The sequence below is a fragment of the Poecilia mexicana genome, unplaced genomic scaffold (assembly GCF_051168715.1).
Source record: "Poecilia mexicana isolate PSO_F unplaced genomic scaffold, ASM5116871v1 scaffold_9, whole genome shotgun sequence".
Classification (NCBI taxonomy): domain Eukaryota; kingdom Metazoa; phylum Chordata; class Actinopteri; order Cyprinodontiformes; family Poeciliidae; genus Poecilia; species Poecilia mexicana.
In genome coordinates, this window is record NW_028263378.1 from 3240384 (window position 1) to 3264501 (window position 24118).

The following is a 24118-nucleotide window of genomic DNA, read 5'->3' on the forward strand; positions in this document are numbered from 1 at the left end:
ATTACGGCTTCTTGAAATATTACTTTATTGTCATTATTCTGAGTTTCTCGTATGACTATTCTCATTTGATTTTATTTTTCCTCCTTTGTTCTCCATGGGTAAAAATTATAAAGAGCCAGGTAATATTAAGTAGATTTAATAAAAACAGGTTTTATGAGTTTTATTCATGGAATAATTGTGAATTTCCACAACAGAACGACTAAAAGTACCAGCAACATATTTTTATGTATATTAAAACTGTTTAATATGATTTTTCACAAAAATTAACATCCAACTGAAGAAAGTTTATTCATCCTTTTTATAAGAGCCAAACAAAACAAAAAATTTTAAAATTGTTTATACAATAATAAAATTACATGAAAAAATGAAAATACTTCAATTCCTTCTTTAAATTATAAAATAAATATTTGACTGCCTAAAATGCACATTTAGTGAATGTTTTTTTTATTTGTAGCAAAAGATGCATCTAAAAAATACCTTAAAGTTAATCTGATACTTTCAGTGATATTTGATTAACAAGTGTTAAACGTAAAAACAAAGGTAGAACAGTAATGAAAAAGTATCTTTATTGCATATTTGACACTGGAGTCTACTTAATAAAAACGGGAGAAAATTTGAACTTTGACCTTTGATTTGTTATTTACAGAATGCTGGAAGCGTCTGCGCTACCAGGAGCTGAAATCTCCAAAACTCGTCTTTCCTTTGGACTTTTTGGCCGTTTGTCCGCTGGTGGACGGGCCGCCCTCGTCTTCAGCAGCCGGACGTTTTCTGGAAAATAACGGAAAAAGAAGAAACATTTTAGATGTTTAAAAACTTTTAGCAAATCGTCTGAAATGATGGCAGTGCGTTGGTCCAACTATCAGCAGGAGAGACGTCACACTGGGTGTGTTTACATTTGTTTATATCGAATCAATGTTTAGATTTTATGTTTATTTTATATATTTATTTTAATAAACATTTAACTGTTCAGAATAAAACAACAAAGGAATAGTAAGTAACTAAGTAACTGAGTAAGTGAAAGGAAGAAGGAAAGAAAAAAAACAAAAAATAAGAAATAAAGAACAAAAGAAAGTAATAAATAACAAAAAGAATGTAAGTCAGAAAGGAAAAACAAATAAAACAAAGGAAAAGTGAAAGAAAAAAAAAGAAGATAAACAAAAAGGGGATAGAAATAAAGAAAAGAAAGAAAAAGATTTAGAAAAACGAATCGAAGGAATAAAGAAAAGAAAGAAAGAACAAATGAGACAGAAAAGAAAGTAAAAGAAGGAAAGGAAAAAGAGGGATAGAAATAAAGAAAACAAGGAAAGAAAGGGGCAGAAAAAAGTAAAAGGGAAAGAAACAGTGAAAGATGGAGAGAAAAGAGGTAAAGTAAAAGAAAATAAGGGATAGATGAAAAGAAAGAAAACAAGGAAATAAAAAGAAAATAAAGAAAAAGTGTGTGTGAGTGTACATATCTACGTGTGTGTGTGTGTGTGTATATATATATGTGTGTGTGTGTGTATATATATATGTGTGTGTGTGTGTGTGTGCGCGCGCGCTCACGCCGCGGCCGGGTTGATGTATTTCCCCACGCCTTCCTTAAAGGTTTTTGGCGCCTGATCCTCCTTGGCCTTCTTCAGCGCCATGTTGGTCTGCTGCTTCTCCTCTTCCTGTTTCTGCAGCTCCTTTTCTCTCTCCGCCGCAATCTGAGCGGAAAATTCAGTTCCTTTATTTGTAATCAGCATGAATTTATTTACTCCAAGTAAAGAGTCGAACCTGAGCGTCGGCCTCTTCGTACGGATCCACGAACACGGTGGTGCTGATCAGCTTGATCTCCGACTGCAAACGGAAACAGAAACCGTCTGATATCTGGAAATTAAATTTACATCTTTCTCTGGACGAGCAGGTCAGCCACAGTTCACACAGTGGAGAAATACCAGAAAAAGAAAAAAAAAACAAGCAGAAAAGGGCTAAGGAAAAAAATTCAAATTTGAGGAAAAAGCAATAAAACTTTGAGAAAAAGGTTATGCAACAGTAAGTCAAAATAATACAGGAAAAAAAGGTGTAATAATGCAAAAATAAATTTCGAATGTTAGGAAGTCTTTTTTAAGAGAAAATAAAATCGTAATACGATCATAAAGTTGTAATGTTACGGGAACAAAGTTGTACAATATTGTGAGATAATAGTCGTGTCAATACGAGGAAAAATTCGTAATATGAAAATAAACTCATAATAATACAGGGAAAAAACAAAATACAAATAACACAATAAAACTCACATTACAAGAATAAAGTATGACGAAAAGTCTGGCCCCAATATGTTGCTTTTATCATGTTAAGATAAATGTAACAGAATTAACCACATTTTTCTGTTTTCCCATGTAAAAGTCCAGAACCAGAACCTTTGCATTGTGTTTCTGGTACACCCACAAATCTGACGCACAGGCAACTTCCTCAAGCAGCAGCAATGGAGGACAAAACCGCTTCTCTCGGCCGACATGGGGTTAATTTCTGATTTAAATTATCTGATTGGACGATGGAAGACTGTTGTCGTGTTCAGGTTGTGCTAAAAGCAGTTAGCATATCAGTGAAGCTACTCAAGTCTGAAATCTCAATGCTAATAACGTGGCTAACGCTAATGTTAACATTGGCAGCCCATATTTCTCAAGGAAAAACCTGAATTTGAAAGAGCATAGTACCACCTTTAAACAACCTGAAGGTTGAATAACAAATTAAAAACAATGAATATCTTTGTCGTTGAGCTAATTTTATATATTTAGCAGCAAAATGGGTTTTTGAATTTAATATGTTGCTTATTTTATTGATATATGTGGTTTGTGATTAAGATGTGGCTAATTCATTAAAGACCTTGCAGTTAATCGATTCCCATCGCTAAAAATCATTTATAAAATAATAAATTTGCACCTTCGGTTTGTCTGTTTTGGTATCACACTCCACATTCTCCATGGCTGTGAGTGTCTCAAACCCACCAACAACCCTGGAAACAAAAACAAAATGAATCTGTTAAATCCGTTTTCTCTCTACAGGAAAGTAAAAACAACCGTTAATGTTCTGTAGCATTTCCCAGTTCAACCAGCAGAATCAGAGGCTGAATCACAGTGAGGTTATCAGCCGATGCAAGGTGATGTAATTTACGTTCTACTTCCTGCTCACACAGGAAGTGACTTTTCAGCTAGAAGGTTCAGCTAAAGGACACAATTTATACCAAAAATCTGTTTTTTCATATTTATACAGTTTTGGTTACAAGTCTTAGGCCTGCTTTTTTATTTTTAAAATTTCATGTGCAACCGTATTTTTTTCTCAAGTTTTCTTATTTTCTAAAATTTTTTGCAGTAGTTTCTCTTTTTCTTTGTATTCTAGATTATTGTTTTTTTTCTGTATTTTTCTTTTTTTGTCTATATTTTGAACTATTTTTTCTTTATTTTTCCTTTTTTCTGTAGGTACATGCTAGTTGAGACCAAAGCATCAGACTAAGGCCTTTGGTAGAAACAAAAAAACGATAAATCATGCAAGTAGAAATGACTGAGCTTGTTTTAATTTATCATGCGACTAATTTATTGTTTATTGCGACAGGTTTAGTTGTGACACCATTTGCACATGTTCTATTTTTGTCTTAACATGTGTTATTGCGACAGGCCTAAAGAACCACTGAACAAGAATTATATCTACTGAAATTCTTAAAAATGAAATCCATAGTAGAGCAAAGAAAAATATTCTGGTTTAGCGAATCGACTCAAACTTTAATCTCCCACTTTGACACGAAACTGCAGATCGTTTCAAAAACACTTTGAGACGTTGATGGAAATAAATTAAATTAGAGATAATCTGTTTATGGAAAGAAAACTGAGCAGAAATTTGAGCCAGAAACAAAAGGAGTGACTCAGCTAAAATCTGGGAAACAGACAGAAAAATAAGAGTTTAGAGTCATAAAACAGAAACGTACCTTCCGAACACCGTGTGCTTCCCGTCGAGGTACGCGCACGACCGAAACGTGATGAAGCTGAGGGAGAAAATAAACGCACAAACAGAATTAAATCGTGACAATTATTTATTTGTTTCAGATAATCATTAAATGTTCTTAAATATCTTAATTATACTGGATATTCTAGGACAAATGCTACAAGTTTCTATATTACTTTAAAGTGAAAAAATCCAATATGTGCCCTCTGATATAGCAAATAAGATTTATTTTAATATAAGAAAAATCATAATCATAATTTCTGAATGAACAGCTCAGAAAACCGTTTAAAACTTTCACAAAACTTCAGTCCTTAAACATGAAGAAGTTGTTTATCTTGTCCAGCAACTCGATCTTCTCTACATGAGGAGTTTTAATAAATTAAGACGAAGACGTGGAAAATAAAAGCTTATTATTTTTCTGTCTGAAATTCAGCTATATAATCACCCATTTCCACTTTTTCACAAATCAGATCAGATTTCAATTGATTTTTTTAAAATATAATAAAATAAGAAATTATAAAAGCAGCTTTTATTTCAATCATCCTTCTGTGAGACGGAAGAGAAAAACTCAACATTTTTGCTTAATTACAAGACTAAAGTCATAATATAAGGAAAATAAAGACACTTTTTACAGGAAGAAAGTTTTACAATTATGTGAAAAACTATTTTCAATTTTAATATTTTGTGTAGGAGTTATAAAATTACTACTTCATTCTAATATTTTATTACAGTATTACATTATTCTCGCTGACAACTTTTTAAAATAGAGTTTCTCTCAATATTTATTCTCACATTATGAGTTATTCTTGTACAGCTTTATTCATGTATTATTTAAACTTTAATCTGAAAATATTATAACTTTATTAAGTTCTGACCGACTCCGTCTTCTTCAAAATAAACTCAGCCGTTTCAACGTTGATAATTGGATGTTTGTGTGTTAAAAGATTAAATATTTCCTTCAGTGGAAATGAGGCATCTAGTTCTTAGACATGATTTCTTACAACTGAGATTTGTTGGTGTTTGGGCCGGAGTTGGCCATGCTCAGAACTCCCCGGCCCGTGTGGGACAAGTTGGGCCGAAACTCATCTTTGAAGGGTTTTCCCCAGAATGACTCGCCACCTGAAGGACAAAAACATGATCTGAGATTTGGAAACAAACCAGTTTTATTTGGTTATTACTGCAGAGCTGGTAAAACGCCTCCTGTAGATCAGGAACAAAGTTGAGCTGAACGGTTCATTAACAGATTAATGACGTTTGTCTGAAAGCAGAAACGTCTGTGTGATTTTAAGGTGTTTTCACACCTGCCCAGTAGACTCGGTTCGGTTTGGGACCAAAGTTGCAATATTTGTTGCATTTTCAGCTGCTGTGGTTTGATTTCACACAGCATTGTCAAAACCTGTTCCCCTCCTCACCTGTGGGGGCGCTGCAACAAGAACAATTGACAAAAACAACATGGAAACCTCTGAAGAACGCACTGAATGCCACTTCCTTTTTCACAAAATATAAACAAAAATGGTGTCAGATTTTAGTGGTTGTAGGATTTCTCTTTTGTCTTTGGTAAAACACAATGAGAAATTTATGCCGCTAGCACTAGCTAGCGTTTGTTCTGGTTGTAATTACCCAGGATGCCCTGTCCTGTAGTCTGTTTCCTGGTTTTGGAGCGGGCTCTGGTCCGCTTGAAGTTCACATTATCCATTTGAACAGCAGCAGAGTTCACTTCAACATGCACGTTTTCAGGTGAACCATGGGTCGCACTTTTTGGTCTGTGAAAAGCGCTATAGAAATAAAGTTTACTTACTTACTTACTTATTAACAAAAAATTTTCAACTTTTGAAACTCAAAAATTTTCCAAGTTTATTTGAGAAAAATTCTGAAATTAATCTCAAAATTCCTGTTTTTTTTTTGTGTGCAAAATTTTCACCTTTCAGACAGAAATTTCCAAGTATTTCTGCAACATTTCTGAGATTTTTCTACCACATTTTGACTTCTCAAGCTCAGAAATGTTTGTTTTTTCCTAGAATTCTTTTTACATTAATCTAAAAATTTCAGGTTATTTTCACAAATTTTTGACTTTTCGAACTGAAATATCCAAGACTTTTCTAGAAAATTTCTGAAACTAATCTGATTACTTTTAGCAGAAGTTTACTACAATGAATCCAATATGCTGTTTAGATACAAAACTGCTTAGACGTACAAAAAAATTGGAATGAAGTGGAAGAAAATGTGTTGAAACTTTGATGGAAATTGGAACATGAATCTTCAGATATAAAAGTGTCTGCAAAGACAGATTTGTAATCCCAATCCCAACAGTTATAATTTTAGTCACTCGGGTGCTAAAGTTCAAGCCGTTTAAATTTTCTGTCCTGCCAAAACAATATCCTGGTAATAATTTGCCCCATTTGTTACACCTGCAGAGAAGTAAGAAGTGATCTTCTGTTTCTAGGCAATAAAAACGGTGTTTGCTGTTGCCTACAGACTCGTGTTGAAAGCCTCCAGCTGTAAATCTTTATCCAGGCTGACTGTTATTACAGGTCGCCGTGATGGGTGTGCAGGAACAGGCGCTGCAGGAGATTTGGCTCCCGACCGGGGAAGGGATCCGTTTCCCTGAGGTGTCGTCCCTCCAGATGGAGCACAAGCAATCAGCCGACACGTGAATATACAGCCACAATATCCATACGCGCTCTGTTTATGTCTGCAGCAGCACAAACACATAAACAAGTGCTGGGAGACTTCTGCAGCCATCAGGCTGGTGACCTTCCTGCATAATTAATCAACAAACTGACATTTTAACAGACTGACAGCGCCGCAAACGAAGGAGAGGGAGTGAAATATAAACGGTTAAACAGTCCATCAAACAGAATCTTCCTTTAATTACTCGCTCCAAATGACTCTGATCATCCCACAAATCCAGACGTTACACCCTGAGCCCCTCGCTCTAAACTTGGACGAGTTTTATTTATAAAACTACGATGTCGTATTAGAGTCATTGTAGAGGATAAAACTAACATTTTCTAGAAAAAGAAAGAGGATTTCTGAGTTTGAAAAGTCAAAAATCTGCAAAAAGAAACCACGCAAATTTTGAGATTAATTTCAGAAAAGTTCTAGAAAAAAATCACTGATTTTTTAAAATGTAAAAGTCAAAAATTTGCAAGAAAAAAAAAATCTTAATTTTGAGATAAAGCTTCAAAGTTTTCTGAAAAAAACTTGGAAATTTCTGAGTTTGAAGCCAGAGATTTGCAAAACATATATATTTTGAGATAAATTTCAGAAATTGTCTAGAAAAAATGTTTGCTAGATCAAATATTCAGAAATTTTGAGATGTAAGAAATTTTCTAGAAAAAAAGTGGAAATATCTGAATTTCAAAAGTTGAAAATTTTCGACTTCTCTCTCAAAGACCGTCTTGTTTTTCTCTAGAATATTTCTGTTTTTCTAGAATATTTTATACATAGCTATACCTATCCCAACTTATTCAAGGATGCTTAATACGTCTCCAATACGTTAAAAAAAGATGAAGAAACAGTTTATAAACAAAGTTGAAAGGTTGAAAATTTGCGAGAAAAAACTCACAGTTTTAGTTTAATCTCAGAATTTTAATAAATAGGTTGAATTTAGGGGGAAAAATCTAACATTTTTCATAGGAGTCCACTAGGCCTGGTGAATGTGAGCGGACAGAAACCAGCAGCCCAAAATTAAAAGCCCAACACCTGAAATAAATCACTCAACATCTCTGGGTGGGACAGAAACTCAAAGGTCGGCCGCTTGCCAAACAGAAGTCCAATAATACCACAACTATTCAGCCATCAAAGGGCGTCAAATGACTTCTGAAGATCTGTACAAAGTTCACAGAAGACATCTTTAGTTTAAGAAAACAAGAGAATAAGTGAAGTCTATGCTAACATCCATAAAGGAACAGTATGTCTGTGCCAAAGTCCACAGCAGGGCCTGTTGTGGGCCTGTTATTGGTCCGTTAACGAGCCGGGTAAAGCCGTGTTGTTGGGCTGTGAGCACATATTGTTCAGCGCAGGCGACGAGGAGAGTTTTACCCACAGGCCAGAAATTCTGCACCTTCATAAATCTGCCCCAGCAAACCCAGAGACACAGAGCTCACTGTGTCGGAGCGGCAGGAAACGAGCCGCATGTGGTCCAGCAGTCGATTACACTGGGCGGCGTTTTGAGCGGCTGCTTTAAGAGCAGGAAATTTACGCCACACGCCCAATGACGGGTCGCTCCCCGCGCGCTGCGGTCACATCATCTGTTACTTCTTTAATGCACTCCCACGTCCATTCACAGAGTTTATTTTTAGAAAACACTCGGCTTGACACAGCTGCGTTGACGCAAAGCTCCCCTCCCCAAAAAAGAAACGGTTAATTATTGAGCAGAAAAGTTACGCAAGTTTGAATTTCAGTTTGGGAGAAGAGACCATCTTACCTGTGCCTGTACCGGTGGGGTCCCCTCCCTGAATCTGGAAACACAGAGACATCATCAGAATAGAAATGATCAAGTTTACTTTATCATATGATTAATTGATTAATTGCTTATTGTGACAGGCTTAACTCTATTAGCATTGCAAGCTAATCAAACAGCTATTAGCATTAATATACAATTATAAATCTTCCTTTAACCCTCCTTTGGCTTCTATAATCTTCCTTTCCAGGGTTTCAGAAACCAACAAACTCCCCCCCCCTTCTAACCTGCAGTCATGTTCCATGTAATCATTAATAGCAGAGCGACGCTTTTCCACTGAAAAGGCCTCCATTGTTCTTTGTCTACCTTCCTATGAGAGCTTCTAGCGCTCTGTGGTTTTTTCCCTTGACTTTGTGTTTGACAGAACCAGGAGTTATTGGCCACATGTGCTGCAATGGTTTCAATAATATTTACTGTTGTGTGTTTATTTCTACACTACAGATGAGGCAGCATGGAGCTGTTTGCAATTCTGGCACTAGGAATGAGCCTTAACGAGGTTTTAACAGGACGATGTCGTGACTAAAACTGTCATGGAAATTACCCAAAACCTCAAAACAACATGATGAAACTGCTTTTGTTCAAAACAGAGTAAAAATACAGCCATATCCGCAGGATGAGCATCAAATACCGGCTGGGGTTCGACAACATGACTGAAAAACCTGCATAAGCATATCATATCAGCTGATACTGACAATTATTGATTAGTTTTTTGTTTTAAATTTCTGAAATTTAAATTTCCCTGCTTCATCCACAGTTTTATCTGCTTCTTGTTTTTAGGCATTCATCAGGCAAAGTGGAGAAACCTTAAACTGCTGCTGCGCCAGTTACTCAACAGGTTGTTGCTAGGTAACCAAAGTTTTTTGGGTTTTTTTTGGGGGGGGGGGGGCAGAACATGCTTGTTGCTCAGCAAGTTGTTGCTAGGTAACCAAAGTTTGGGGGGGCCCGAACATGCTTGTTGCTCAGCAAGTTGTTGCTAGGTAACCAAAGATTGAGTGAGTTAGTTGATTCAAACTCAAAAGTACTTTTTTGATCCCAAAGGAAAATTAAATTAAATTACCAACAGCCTTGCTTAGAGGTTGAAAAACTAAAGTCTTTATTCTGCCTACATCTCCCAGAATGCTGTGCAGTTCTAGATCGGAGTTCAGTAAATATTCTGTACATTGATATTCATCGCGTGTCTATCGGGATATTTATTGCTACTGATTTATTGTCCAGCCCCGGCCCATATTTTTATATCGTTGCATCCTTAGTCTTTTATTTTTTGACTGAATGGTAACGCATATTAGGCCAAACTTTGTAATTAAAGGTATTAGGAATGAACTTCAAAGGTTTCTGCAACCAGCTGTTGAGGACAGCGCCATCTACCTTTTAAAATAAGGATCTCAGATGAATCTAAAAAACTAAAGAGATGATTTCCGAGGCTGCTGTGTCACGGTAAAGCCATTTACCAGTTCAGGTCAGTGAAAAGGTATTTTCTCTGTTATAGATTTGGTCAACTTCTGCTTTTTTCACACTTAAATTTTGAATTAAAATAGTCAAATACCCCAAAAGAAACAGCTTGGTACCCATGAAAATTCCCATCTACTGTTGTTTTAGTAGAAACAATCAGGCTTGAGTTTACTACAACATGATCTGAACTAGGGCTGTTGTAAACGAATATTTTAGTAATCGAGTAATCTATCGATTATTCTTACGATTAATCGAGTAATCGGATAAAAAAAATTATAAAATGAAATATTGGTAAATCTGGCATAATACCGGTGTTACTATCAGATATCAATATCAGTCCAATTTTTCATATTTGAGCATCCCTAACAGTTGCTTTTTTGTAGTTTAGAAAACTAACCTGTAACAATAATATCTCACTTTCTAAGTTAACCAGAAGAAAAGTTATAGAAAAATCTGAAATTATATTGAATTTAATAACAAAGAGGCAGGCTCACAAATATGCTTATAAAAAATGTCTACAATCCAGCTTTTAGTTTATGTATTCATCTTCAGTGAGTTTAATAGATTAATTAAACTCACCTTGCCACCTAACCTGTTACGCTTTGGGTTTGAAAATACGGGAAATGCCGCCTGGAGTGGGAGGAGAGGGCGAATGAACGAACATGGGGTGGAGGGGAGGAAATAGACCAGCGGACTGACGAACCGTTAGACCGGGGGACGAACACGGGGGGAAGCAATACGGGATATTTACGACACCTTCACTGGTCACACTCAGAAACTCATCTACCAGCCATGTACGATGCGCTCCGCCACCCGTTTCTTCAGACCGGGATATGAAATTTATTGTGCGGTTCGTCGGTAAAGCTACATTTACACGGTAAGCATCAGCTACTCAGCCGCCCGCCCTGTTCAGGCTATCCGCTCACCTCAGCGCTCTTCCCGCCGTTCGCTTTCAACCAGCAGCCACGGAGGAGAAATGCTGCCGTACTCCAGGCATTCCCCAGTCATTTTAAGGATGCTTATTGGTTCCCCAAAAACGATAAAAAGTCGGGCATTATCATCAATCAATAAAATCCCCACGGGCCAATCTTGAAGATTGGACTTTATGCCGCTGAGACTTAGCTTTTGTCAACAACTCAGAGGCGGAAGTGAGAGCTCCGCGCAACGCAAATGAAGTCCCGGCCGGAACACGGTGCGCTAACTAATAAAACATAAATTAAAGAAGCTTCGAGGCAGGTGAATTTTCCTCGAGGAATTTTAGTAATCGAGGTACTCGAATCATTCGAGGAATCGTTTCAGCCCTAATCTGAACTCATGAATAAACAATCGGCGGTGGACTGAAAACCGCACAAAGAAAAAGACAAGGGTCCTCTAAAGACCAGATGTCCACTTGAGAGACATTTGAATTATGGGAGCGGCAGCTTTGAACAGCTGATCAGAGAAAATCTCATTCTGGGTTTCTGTTGAGAAGCTTCAGATGAAGAATGAGCAAAACAAAAAGCGATGCTAATCAACAAAACACAAAAATATATCAAAACCAAACACTGAATGCGGGTGAAAACCTCTCTGTTTCAGGTCAAAGGTGACCTACTGGAGAGCGGGTATAAAGCCAAACATCAGGAACATAGAACATGTTTAAAGGGCAGTATCATGTATTTTACCGTTACCTTCAGTTATAGAAATGTATAGAAATGCTGTATATATCAAATATGAGTTAAAAAAACATTTGACTTTGTAATTTGACGCCTTGAAATTGGGCCTCCGTTTCTTTAAGAAACTCCTGAAGCTCCGCCTTCAGGAAGTCATCATATCATGGCTCTTCTATTGACCCTTTAACAACGTTTTTACCAGCATTGCAATGAGAAGTAGCTCCTATAACGAACGACCTCGGCAGATGGTCAGATCCACAGCTAATGGCAGATTAGCCAGAGCTAATTGCTGCTGGCTAGTCTGAAGGAGTACGGGGAAGTCTGCTCTGTGAGGAGAATCTCATTAACCTGGAAACTACAAGTTAATGAGGAGCTGCGTCATGAAGGTCCAACCAGGCATTTTTCACAGCTGAATGGTTGCCATGGAGACTAACGGATTTCTCAAAAATGCATGAAAGAATAAAGGCAGCACTCCAGGTACGTTTATGATGACTTCGAATGCTGAAATGCCAAAGTTTATAAAGAGTGGTCAAGACATTATGTAATAATAAAAAAAGAAAACGGTCATGAAACTGTGATAACCAAAATAATATATCATTTGTAGCTAAAATATCAGGAAATATTTCCTGATATTGTGCAGTCCTAAACAGAAATCATTAAACATGTTTTAAATTTAAAAATTATTCTGATGGCTTGTGTGAAATATCACTTTGTGATGCAGCAAAAGAGAACCCAGGTTCTTCTTACCATGAAGTTGCGGATGGACCTGTGGAAGATCGTCCCATCATAGTAGCTTTTTTTACACAGACGGATGAAATTCTCCCCAGCTTTGGGCACCTGGAAGAAAATATGTCCATAAGTGAAATTTACAGGATTTATCGACCTGAACTGACCATTAAAAGCAGCTGTTTCATAATGTTTATGTCGTTTTCAGTTCAGAGTTATGAAATAAGAACTCTAAATGAGTTCTGCCATTTAAAAAGAACAAAGAGGGTAAAACAAAAACATTTTATCACATTTTTTATATACCAACCGACTCATTGCTCTTAAACTGAGATCTGAAGGTTAATATTGATAAACCATAAACTGTAGCTAGACTACTTATTTTCGACAAACGTAGGTCTTGGTTCGGTTGAAGTGAACTTTGGTGAGGTTCGAAAGCAAATGTGAACACCAAGTGGACCGGAGACCGCTGCTCCAAAAGCAGGAAGTGGACTACAGCGCAGAGCATTCTGGGTAAATAAAACCAAAACAAGCATTTGAGTTTACTGATTGTGAGAAATGGCTTGTGGTGTTTAACCAGACAGGAGAGAAATCTTTCAACCACAACAATCTTTAAATTACATGAAGCAGGAAGTTGCACTCATGTCTTCTTTGTGTTGTTTCCTTCAGGAGTTCTTGGTGCAGCGCCACCACAGGTAAGGAGGCTTATCAATTAGTTTGGATGGTTTGACAGAGCAGCGTGAAAGAGAACCACAGCAGCTGAAAATGTAACAAATGTTGTGATTTTGGTTCCCAATCAAACTGAATCTACAGGACTATCAGGCGTGAAAACATCCTAAAACTTCTGCAAAGTGCCGTGTTTTGACTAAATAAAAACTGGTGACCCAAAGCCAGGAGGACGACATATACAGTTTAGGATGAAGTTGAGTTCATGCGGTGCCTGAGGCAGCTTCACATGTCTGCGTGACAAGGCAGGGTGAAAAGCTGTGCTCTGCTGGTGTACAAAACACAAAGAGATGTCTGGAGCACTGAGGCAGGTTAGAAAGGCCTCCAGGCTCTCGCTTAAATCATGACAGACGCAGACAGAAGCTCGTTCTGAAACGATGCAGCGTTTGTTCTCCGAACACGAGGCGCGGCTTCCACTCCGACGCTGAGCGAGTCTACGGTTGTTAACATCAACAACCTTGAGGAAGACTCCTCTGCTTCGCTGTCTGTGTGAGAAACCAGCAGTGTTGCCTTTTAGCAGCGACTGATGGTGGTTTCCAAGAACCGTCAGATGCTCTGGTCCCATCCGACCCATTTTTACTCTCTGAATGAGTGGAAAGGTTTCTCCAGTATTTTTTCATCTACATCAAAATAAATCCCTCTGTGCTAGTGATAGGTCTGTCAGGAAAACCAATTTTGCTGTACAATAAAATGTCCCAGAAGTTATCGCGATAAACAATATAACCACAAATCTTAAGATTATAGAACATTTAAAAAGACAATGTGCAACATCCAGAGGTCAGATTTAGACAGTGAAAAAGAAAACAAAAGAAACTGCATGCAAATAGTGGACTAATTACTATCTGCAGAACAAAATGGCTGCACTTACAGTGGGGTGTAATTACAGCAATGGGCATGAAAGACAGACGGCATATTGGATTCGACACAAAATCCACATCTGTATTTTTGTACTCTACTATACAAGTCTTAATTTTGTGTTGTGACATATAATAAATAAAAAATAAAATGCGTCTTCACCTTATCACAGTGCAACTCCAGGTTCAGGTCTCCCTTGTTTGTGTGCAGACGGACGTAGCCTTTTTTCTTTACGTACTGGTAGCGCACCATGTCGTCTGCAATTGCATCTGCAGAAACAACACAGTAGGAATATTTAAACTAAACCTGAAGTCATTTATAACCAAAGTGAGAGCAAACACACTACAGCAGCTACGACCGATTTCCTCACTATTTCCGCTCTACTCAGCATTTGCAAATAAAAATGTCATTAACTTTGGTTTCCCTCAGTTTATTATTAACTGAGGGAAAGCAGTTAATAAGAAAAAACTAAAGAAGCTAAATATTTTTCTTTGCAACAGAAAGTTTTTCAGGTCCATAGCAGAGTCTCTACTGGATGAAGCCAGCAGCTCCATAAAATTGTGCAAATTGGAATCACAAAAATAAATCTGCTACAAGGAAACAGAGCAATTTTGAACATAACAAAAAAAACAAAAAAAAAAACACGTTTTTTGAAAAGTTTTTTGCGTTGGGATGAGGTGTTTTTTTTTTTTGGACATATAAAAAATAGTTTTTGCCTACATCAATTTTCACAAAAAAATGAATAATTCATGCGCTCGCTTGAGGCGTTTTTGGCTTTTCCAAAACATTTCCTGAAAAGTTTCTGACCTTCTCCATCCACTCCTGTTGGAAACAGGCGAGTTTCAGCTTTTCTCAGGGATGCGGTGTGTTTCCGACTGCCTGAACTGTCATTTGAAACCCTGATTTCGATTGATAACCCTGGTCTGGAGCGTTCCCCTGTCTATTTATCAGAGTGAGATCGAGCTGCAGCATCATTTCGGACCCTTCTCCGCTGTGATTGGTGGCGCTGCCTTCCTCCCTCCTTTCAGATTTCTGCTGCCGATTCAGATTTTTCAAAACGTGGCATGACATTTTTAACCAAGCAGATATGATTCAGAACTGAAAATGCTCCTGCGTTGCCGGGACGTTTCTATGGCGACCGTCACGCAGCAAAGGTAACGGTGAATCACAGGTGTGGTCAGTTTTAGTCAGAAGATAAAAGAATAAAAGGCTCAGAGAGAGAGAGGAGGAGGAGAAATTAGGTTTAAATCATGAAACAAAACTCAGGACTTATGTGAGAAAAAAGTCAGTTTTAAATTGAAAGATGAAACAAATAAATGACTCAACATTTGAGTCATTTATAAGGAAAACTGTTCAGGATTATTGCTGAGTTTTATGTTACTTTTCTATATGAAAAATATGTAAACATTAAACTGTGGATTTACTAAGAATATTGGCTCTGATGAGCAAACACTGATAAATGGAGAGGTAGGAAGGAAGGATGTTGATGGTTGTACTGGTGGACAGTAGTAGTTGGTTGGATGTACTCATGGTTGGATGTACAGTTGGATGGTATTGATGGATGATGGACGTTTTCATGTTGATGTTTTAGGAAACCTTTAAATTCCTTGATGTAGATTAAAGATTGAGGAATTAGATTAAATCTAATCTGCTAATCTCAATCTGACCCTCTAATCTCCACAGTCTCATTTAAATAAAACATTATTCATAGAGTTATTTTGTTTCTGCATTTCCCTAGAAGTCAAACCTTCCTCTCTTCTGTCTCTGTGGTTCTTGGTGAACTGGGTCAGCGGATCCAGAGACCCGGACCGCTGCGTGTTGCGTAACGGCGCGTCTCTCCATGCAGCCGCTGAGAAACGCTAAACGAGCTGCAGAAGCAACAACACGACTGAGCCGAGCCGCTGCATTTGGATGAAGGAACCAAAACAAGAGGAGGTTCGTTTTCACCGCTGCTGCGAATCGCTTGCCTGCTTCGTGCGTCGTTGCCGGAGTCATGGCGGTGGAGGTGAAGGAGGCGGAGACCCGGCCTGTGGAGTAATGGGCCTGGAGGAGGACAAGATGGAGGGAAACATATTTAAAATCACCTGGTCAATCAATTTTTACTTTTAATTTGTGGTTTAAAATGTTGATATTAGAAATGCAAAGATATATTTGGCTTAACGCATCAGCTGATTTTAGTCAGATACAGAGTCGGCAAAGAGAGAGAAGCTACATATAGAATAAAATATGGTATTAGCTGTAAACGAAAAGAGTTTTGTAAGTAGCTAGAAATTTAATTTTGGAGTAAAAATCCTCAACTTCTGAATTTTTTCCCCTCCAGTCTAAATGTCACACAGCTGCATTGACTTTCTGAGTAACACACCTCAGCTTGTGGCCAATAATTCAGCGTAGTTACAACTCATACCTGTTGAAATACACACTATAAACGAACAAATTTTATCATAAGATAAAAGCTGAAACTTCCCAGAGAAAACTGGGAAAAGAGTTTTCATGAAAAGCTCAATTAGCCCTTTCTTTTTTTGAAAGATAATTTTGTTTACAGAGACTTCATAATTCATTGCATTTGTTGTCTCTGTTGTTTTATTGATTCATTTTGACATATTTAAGATGTCGTCGAGTTCCAGATCTTTGAGAATGTGTTCTTCCATCAATATGCCGTTACCATTATAATACTTGAAAATGGTCTCAAAAAATAACATTATTGTTTATTCTAATAACTTCTGGGTTAATTTATGGTCCAGTAAGATGTTATTGTGACAGGCCTCGTTACAGCCTGTGGCCTTCCTGTTACGATCCCGACTACTTTCTGCTTTCCACAGAAAAACATCCATTTCCATGATGAAGGGACCATGTGCAGCAACATCACTTAAAAAACATTTATAAATTGATCATTTAAACTCATATTTATGTTTCCTATTAATGAATACTCAATAATTTATTTGAGTTTCTTTGTCTTGACTTTTTAACAAAATCATTTACTGTTTGCATATTTCAGTGAACAGCAGCTCTCCATTTCTGAGCTGCTTGCCGTGTTTATGTCATGTTGCCTTCTGCCACTTGGTGGCGCACCAGCGCACAGTAACGTCATTGTGAAACACAAGCAATGACGTCACCTCATATCGACTCCATTAGGCCTTAAACCTACTTTGACTCTGAAGTGCATCAGTGCTGGGAACAAACTCACAGCAAACATTTACTTTGCTTTTCAAGAGTAAAATGGCCAAAAATCACATTTTTATTTAATTATGATTAAAGTAAGAAAACCTGTTAAATTTTTCTGTAGTTGGGTCATGAAAAAAGCCAAAAACAAAAAATTTACCCCCTCTGGAGGGATGAATCGTTTATATACGTTTCTGCCTAACTTTCAGTCATGTTCATCCATGTTTTTATTGAAATAACTTCCAAGCCCGACTTTACATTTAATCCACTTGTGACGTATAAAACCTGAGATCAGGTTAAGATGCTGAATTAATTTGGAGTAAATCTGTATTCAAGATCATTTAAGAAGAAAATCTAAGACAATTTAAGAAAAGATTATTTAAGAAACATGTTTAAGTTAGATAATTTAAGAAAACAGTTTAAGAGATTACTGAAGATCATCTTAGAAAATATTTTAAAATAAGATAATTTAAGACAACTTAAGAAAAAATTAAGATGTAAAAAAAAAGTTATTTAAAAAAACTTATGATTATTTAAGAACATGTTATTTTTAGGAAAGATAATATTTGTTGCACCCACAATTGGAAAATTATTGAACTGGACTTTTATAAAGATCAAATTTGCTGTGAAACAGCCAAAGAGAAATAAACTAAATTTAAATATTTCTGTACATCAACATTTTCAGGTTAAAAAGAAACCTCTTCAGGTTTGCTACAAAAAATAAATAAATCCATCTTTCCATTAAAAAACTTGCAAATATCAGTTTAAAACTCTAACAAAATACAATCAAAACATATTAGAAAATTAATTTCTTAAGTAATAATGACTCAGGTCAGAAGGGTCAAAACTTTGCTTTGTAGCTTGAGTTGTTTTCTGCAGTGCAGCAAACTTCCTTCAGATGCAGCCTGCCAGGTGAATAAACAGGCTTAATGCCAGGCGTAAGCCAAACTCTAAACCTCACCTAAGCTTAGATTTATTTAATCTTTAAAATAGTGAGCCCAGCTACTGAGATTATATCAGATCTGTTGAATAAACAATTATGTAAGAGTGAAGAAGTTGCTTAAATCAACAGGATAACTCACTAGAGATAAAAGCTCAAAGGTATAATTGCATCTGAAAAGCCAAAGCAATCTTCTGCTCCAATTCTTCTGAAGGCTGAGACTTCACCTTGTTTTTTATAAATCTGACCTATATTCACTGTTTTCTCAGAGACCATCAACCTGTCACCCCAAATATAAACCGCAGACAGCGAGCGCACAAAGACGCTCCGGCTTGAAGAAGAAAACCTTTTATGAAGAGGCAGCAGCAGAGAAACGAGGTCCAACTGTTTCTGATTATTCTCAGCTGTATGTGATTAAAAAAGTGGTCTTATTTCAGGTTAATCTTAGATATGATCACTAAAATCACAAATGTACAAAGGAACCAAGTGATAAAGTATGAAGAACACTGTCCTTTTTAGAAAACACAACCGCACACCTTCACTTAACTGTACATATGTATTTTTTCCAGTGACTAAACAGTTATTTGTCTCTTTGCCCGTTTTAAATTCACTGCATAACAAACCGTTTGTCTCCCTCTTGTGTACAAAGTAAACATTATATGTCTTGAAAAGGCGACTCCTAAAATGTGGCAGAAATCTGTGAGACTATTGAACATAAAACAAATTACATAGAAAAGGTCATGTTTGTCCAGAAAGTCTCTGCAGCAGAGTTCACTCCTGAGCGGGATATTTTTCAACGCCTCCTGGGAGAGCTTTGGTTCCTTCAGTTTACCTCAGAGTCTGCGCAGTCCAGCGTTTGTGTTTACTCACAGCGTTTATTTTGTCCGTCTTCTTGGCTTCAGGCTCCTTCATGGTGGAGGCCAGCAGCTGATCCCCTTTGTACTCTTTGTAGAGCTCCGCCAAGGTCTCTCTGGTTTCCAGGTTGGTGCTCTTCAGGTGGTACGCTGGATCCTGTTTGGCCTTTTCCTCATCTAAACAGGAGCGGGCACACAATCCAGGAAACGGCTCAGAAATGCAACACTTTTCACACAGATTTATGGGTTAGAGTGACATTTTCTGAAACAGTTTAATTCCCTCAACTGCGCAGAGATGAGTGCAAATAATCCTGTTGGAATGAGCAATTAACCAATTAATCACATTGATTATTACATTGATAAGATTTATTGCTTTAATCTTTTCTTTCTACCAAAAACTGGATGATTAAACTCTTCAGTTTGGTGTTTTGGTCTCAACTAACCTTTTTTTTTTGAAGGATAGTTTTGTTTACAGAAACTTCATAATTCATTTTTTATTTATTGTTTCTGTTTTTATTTATTTTGGATATTTAAAATGTCTTCCAGTTCTATTCTCATTACTGTTATATTACTTTAGAATGGTCTCAAAACAAAAATATTATTGTTTATTGCAATAACTTTTGGGATAATTTATTGGCCAGCAGAAGTTTTTGTGACAGGCCAGTTTATGGCAGCAGCAGTCAGTCTTGCAGTGAATCAGAAGAGGCCTCTGACTGAAGTCTGTTGCTGGATGACAGTCTGATGACCGTCATGACATGCTAACATGCTAACAGCTCAAATTCAGAGCAGCAGAGAAAATATTCCACAGCAAAATATCTGTGATGTCACCATCAGAAGTGCTAATCCACCTCATTTGCTTCTGCTGCACCTTGTTACACATCTGCCTGGTTGTATGGTTAGAAATACGGGCAAAGAGACGTTGAAGTAGGGGAATAGCAGCGACACTACTCCTACTTTGGTAAAATTTTAGTCTACTCCAACGACCTCTGATGAGAAACTATTTGTTAGTCACTAACCTGGATCGAGCACCTTAAGGTTGTTCTTCACGTGGAAAAAGCTGGACACGTTGAACTTATCCAGGTTGGTGGGGTCCTTTAAAGACGAAACAAAACGTCAGAAACGTCACCAGTTTTCCAGAACAAAAACTTAAATAAACTAAAGGAATGAGTCTGACACCGACCTGAAGCATTATGATGTCCTTTCTAGTGAAGGGTTCATCAGTCAGCAGGTCTTTATAACTTTTGGTCTTTATGTTTAGTTGCTCAACAGCCTGAAGGGAAACAGAATTACTTCAAATTAAAGCAAAATATCCATTTTATGTTCTGTTGCTGATTGGTTTGATTATTAGTAAAATGTCTTGAATTTTATTAGTTTTATTGTCATTAAAGAAAAGAAAGAAACATCTAGTACACAAAACCTTGTGACATACGGTAGTATTTTGTAATTAGATTGATTTCTGATCCTGTTTGGTTTAAAACTGAAACCAAAGTCAACATCATGTCTTTATCATGTCATCAGTTTGTGTCTGAAAACTATTTTCAGTGAGGATGTAGAGCAAAAGTCACGAACCTCGTAGGAAAACACATTTCCAGTGATCTTGTTGGCAACAATGTGGGAGTTATTTGTGAAGACGTTGTACAGAACAGGGCAGTGATACTTTCCTGCAACAACAACAAAAACATTAAAGTAAATAAGCAGTTGGGTGAAAGAAGACTTACTCTGCATACGATTATCGTTGGGATCAGCAGCAACTTTTTCTGAACATTCTGTCAACACTCAATTCTCTGGATGTGTGAGGATACATGGGATGACCAAATGTCAAATAATTAGAGCCAAACAAAAAACAACAACTCTAAAGTGCGTTTATTTTACAAAAACAAAGTCAAATATGCAAAACACTATTTTGCATTTGCACATTAAAAGAAAGGACAGGAAAATCCTTTTACACATTTTTCAAAAACATTCAGTGTATTGCGAGGTGTTTACAGCAGCATTTTGTTATGTTTGTAACAGCTGGTCAACAATCTCTAAACATGAAATACTAACTTACTGAATCATTTTTCATTCGCACCTCACTTTGAGTTAATAAATATATTTAGAAAGGAAAAAGTGGAAGCCAGAGAAATAAAAACGGATTTCATAAATCCCTCCTGCCTCTCTTCCAACTTCTCTCTTCGTGACATCGTAAGCTAAAATCACATGAAGGAAATGCTCACATTTGTTATTAATTTAAGAGAAAAAAATAATAATTTACCGTCGTTGTTCTTGGCGAAGTTGAGCTTAATAAGAGACTTTGCTTCCAGTTTCTGCAAGACAACAATAGCAACTAAAATAAGGCTTAAAGCTTCAAAATGAGCTCTGGAAGTTTAAATATACATACAGAACAGAACATGTGGAAAATATAGAACGCTCCATAAAAATTCAGTTCCTAAATGTTTACATGTCTAATCTTATTTCTAAATGTCTCTCTCTAAAGAAAGTTGGTTTACTTATGAAAACAGTGTCTTAATGAGTAAATGTTCATCTAAACACTCCTGTGTTTTCATCTTTTATACAAAAAAGCAAACTATGCAAACATGAAACCCAAATGTTAAAATATTGACCTAATTCTTAAATATCTTCCTAAATGTCCCGGTTAACACAACCAGTATTTGAAAAATAAATGTTCTTACTTCTCCAGAGATCGGATTAGTTCCGTACTTCTTAATCCACGGAACGATGCTCCTAAAAAAGAGAAGAGAAGAAAGCAGAGAAAGAAAGTAAATGCAACAATACACATTTGTTATAACAGTCTGTTGTTTTATTACAAAAACCGTTTTAATTCATCTATCAAAATATTCATCACAGTTGTGTAAAAGCTAAACCAGCACAGCTGTTACTCTAAAGGAGACAAATCAGTTCATCCACTTGCAAAAGTCTTAAAATAATATATTTTACTGTTAATTTTACACTGAAATTTTTAGAAAAGTTCAACCTTTTATTAATTTGAGCATATTATTCATTGGGGAAAAATACCACATTAAAATCTAATTATTCAATAATTCTCCTGGGTTTTTAGGTTTCTATTAATGCCTACTTTCTAATCAACTCCCGTTTTCCTGCAGAAGAAATAAAACGCGACACAGGCAGTCATTTCTTTTAGCAACTGAACACTAAGCTGGAAAATTCAAAATCTATCAATATAATATTAGGTTACTGTATTGAAATGATAATGTATGTTAGATTCTTGCATCTTTTTAAAGGGTGATAATTAATTAAACAGGTCAAATTTAGTACAAGTTACTCACAGCAGGTCAAACACGACTCCCTCCTCAGTGCAGACGGGATACTCAAACGGCTGCAGGGACAAGCTGAAACGAAGCCAAAAAAGGTAGAATATAGAGTTATTTCAATAAAAACAAAATGGAGAACTGTGAATTCATCCTTTTATTGTTTTCTGTCAACAAACACCTCACAAAACATAGAAAAACAAATGTTAGAAGGTGTTCCAGGTAGTTTCATAACCTCTTGGTAAAGAAAGGAATGTTATAATTTATGCAACAGCTCAAGATTTTGGATCTTTAAGACTAATAAAAAAATAATAATCAAAGTATTGGACTATTAGTAAAAAAGACGGACAGGCAGAACAAATGAAACAAAGAACAGAAAAACAGAATAAAAACAGTTTTTTTCCTCCAGCAGGATAAGAGATTTCTTCTTACCTGCAGTGGTCAAACGGAAGCCGTTTAAAGTTTGATCGGGGGATTTCTGAAAAATAAATCCAAAACTGAAAATCCTACCATCGTATCGGTTCAGTCATGTTAGATCAAAGCTGTCCAGGTTTTGTAGTTGTTGTTTTAAGTTTAATTTAAGAATTTATCACAAACAAAAACTCTATTCCTTTGAGAAATATTTTAAGTTTCAACAATATATTTACAACATCACCCTGATGTTCTTTCCAGTTACTATACAGTGACTTATGTTAATTTCTAACTCCATGTCTACTTTTTACTTTAACTTGAGTAAAGAGATGTTCAAGTAGTGCTATTCTTAATTTAAGTACAATATTTAGGTACTCTTCCCACCTCTGCTCTAGATATAGATGAATTACATTATTTCTGATACATTCTCCCATTTCCGGAGTCTCGTAATAACAAACTTACACCCATCTCCATAAGTTATAAAGCAATGACGTATGAAACCACTAATAAATCGACAACTTATAGGCCCTTCATAAAACATGATCAAGACAAACACGACAGTCACAACTGTTATCTAAAATAAAGGATTGACGTAGTTGAAAGTCACCTGCTCGTTTCCCTCCATAAAAATTGGTGTATTCCGTACATGTGATGTACCTGTAATAATGTTAAAATACACAAACGTTAATAAAAAATAAAGAAGAAACACTTACAAAGCTTTTAATTTAAAGAAACATCACAAACAAGCTAACGTGTGCTAGCATGCTAGCTTGTTAGCGGTGGAGGTAAAACGTATTTTTATGACGTCGTAAAGGTTTTAATCTTACATTTTGTCTTTTTGGTGCTGTCGCTTCCCCATCTTTACTGTGTGGAAAAGTCTGAACTATTAAATACAATAAAAAATATCAAACTTTAACGGTATATCATACAAGCTCTATGCCTTCTCTGTACTTCTTGTTTGGTGTCGTTCTTGTTCTTCTTTTTTGAGTTTTGAGTCATCTTTATTAGCGCCCTCTTCCGGACCAGTCATTCATCACAAGTCTCTTAAAAGGATATTTATTCTACAAAAACTGATTTCAACTTTAACTGGGATAATGTGATATTAAAACTCGGTTAACCAGCATTTCATGATTAATATTCTCCTCTGATTCTCACATGTCCTGCATATCATAAACAAATATGGTAACTACGAAGAGCCATTTCAGCCAAATTTAAATAAATAAATAATGTACATCTGAGGAATATCAATAATAATAAATAAAGCAATAATAAAACAGAAAATAAATTAGGTAATATATTTGGAAATAAGTAAATACATTAGGAAATAAATTAATGACAAAACATAATTGAAAATAGATAAATAAATATATTAGGAAAAAAAATAATTCATATATGTTGTAGTTATTTCCTCATTTATTTATTTAGTAATTGTCAGTTTTGGCAAGATTAGTCTTCCCTGTATGCAACACTAGAGCACATTAGTTATAAAACCCAGTAAGATTCTTCCCAATGATTGTCTATGTTCTTATTCTGTAGCCTTCTGTAGCAGGACAGAATGGAGAGGGTAGCATCATGCTAGGATTTTATTTTATTATTATTATTGCATCAAAACTGCTCAAACACATTATTAAACTCCCCCAAATTATGCAACATTCATG

The 24118-nt window shown here is 36.3% G+C and overlaps 1 protein-coding gene across 1 annotated transcript; it reads right to left on the reverse strand.

The window, feature by feature from the left end:
* Positions 1–544: 544 nt before the first annotated feature.
* Positions 545–23472, reverse strand: ppil2 (peptidylprolyl isomerase (cyclophilin)-like 2). Its single transcript, XM_014989946.2, has 20 exons — positions 23288–23472; positions 23068–23117; positions 22482–22527; positions 22068–22130; positions 21453–21504; positions 21035–21086; positions 20350–20441; positions 19961–20050; positions 19797–19872; positions 18797–18957; positions 15795–15870; positions 13990–14096; positions 12271–12360; positions 8390–8423; positions 4962–5079; positions 3944–4000; positions 2905–2977; positions 1756–1818; positions 1543–1685; positions 545–768 (listed from the first exon to the last, which is right to left on the reverse strand). Exons 1-20 carry the CDS (start codon positions 23317–23319, stop codon positions 666–668), a joined length of 1578 nt encoding a protein of 525 aa, XP_014845432.2. The 5' UTR covers positions 23320–23472; the 3' UTR covers positions 545–665.
* Positions 23473–24118: the final 646 nt, after the last annotated feature.

What these genes read in the sequence shown, in the direction of transcription:
- ppil2 (XM_014989946.2), bottom strand. Translation starts at nt 23,319, where the DNA reads ATGGGGAAGCGACAGCACCAAAAAGACAAAAT. An exon ending in CAGCACCAAAAAGACAAAAT is followed by an intron (nt 23,118 to 23,287) that starts GTAAGATTAAAA and finishes ACATTATTACAG; the next exon opens with GTACATCACATGTACGGAAT. An exon ending in CCTTAAGGTGCTCGATCCAG is followed by an intron (nt 18,958 to 19,796) that starts GTTAGTGACTAA and finishes GCTCCTGTTTAG; the next exon opens with ATGAGGAAAAGGCCAAACAG.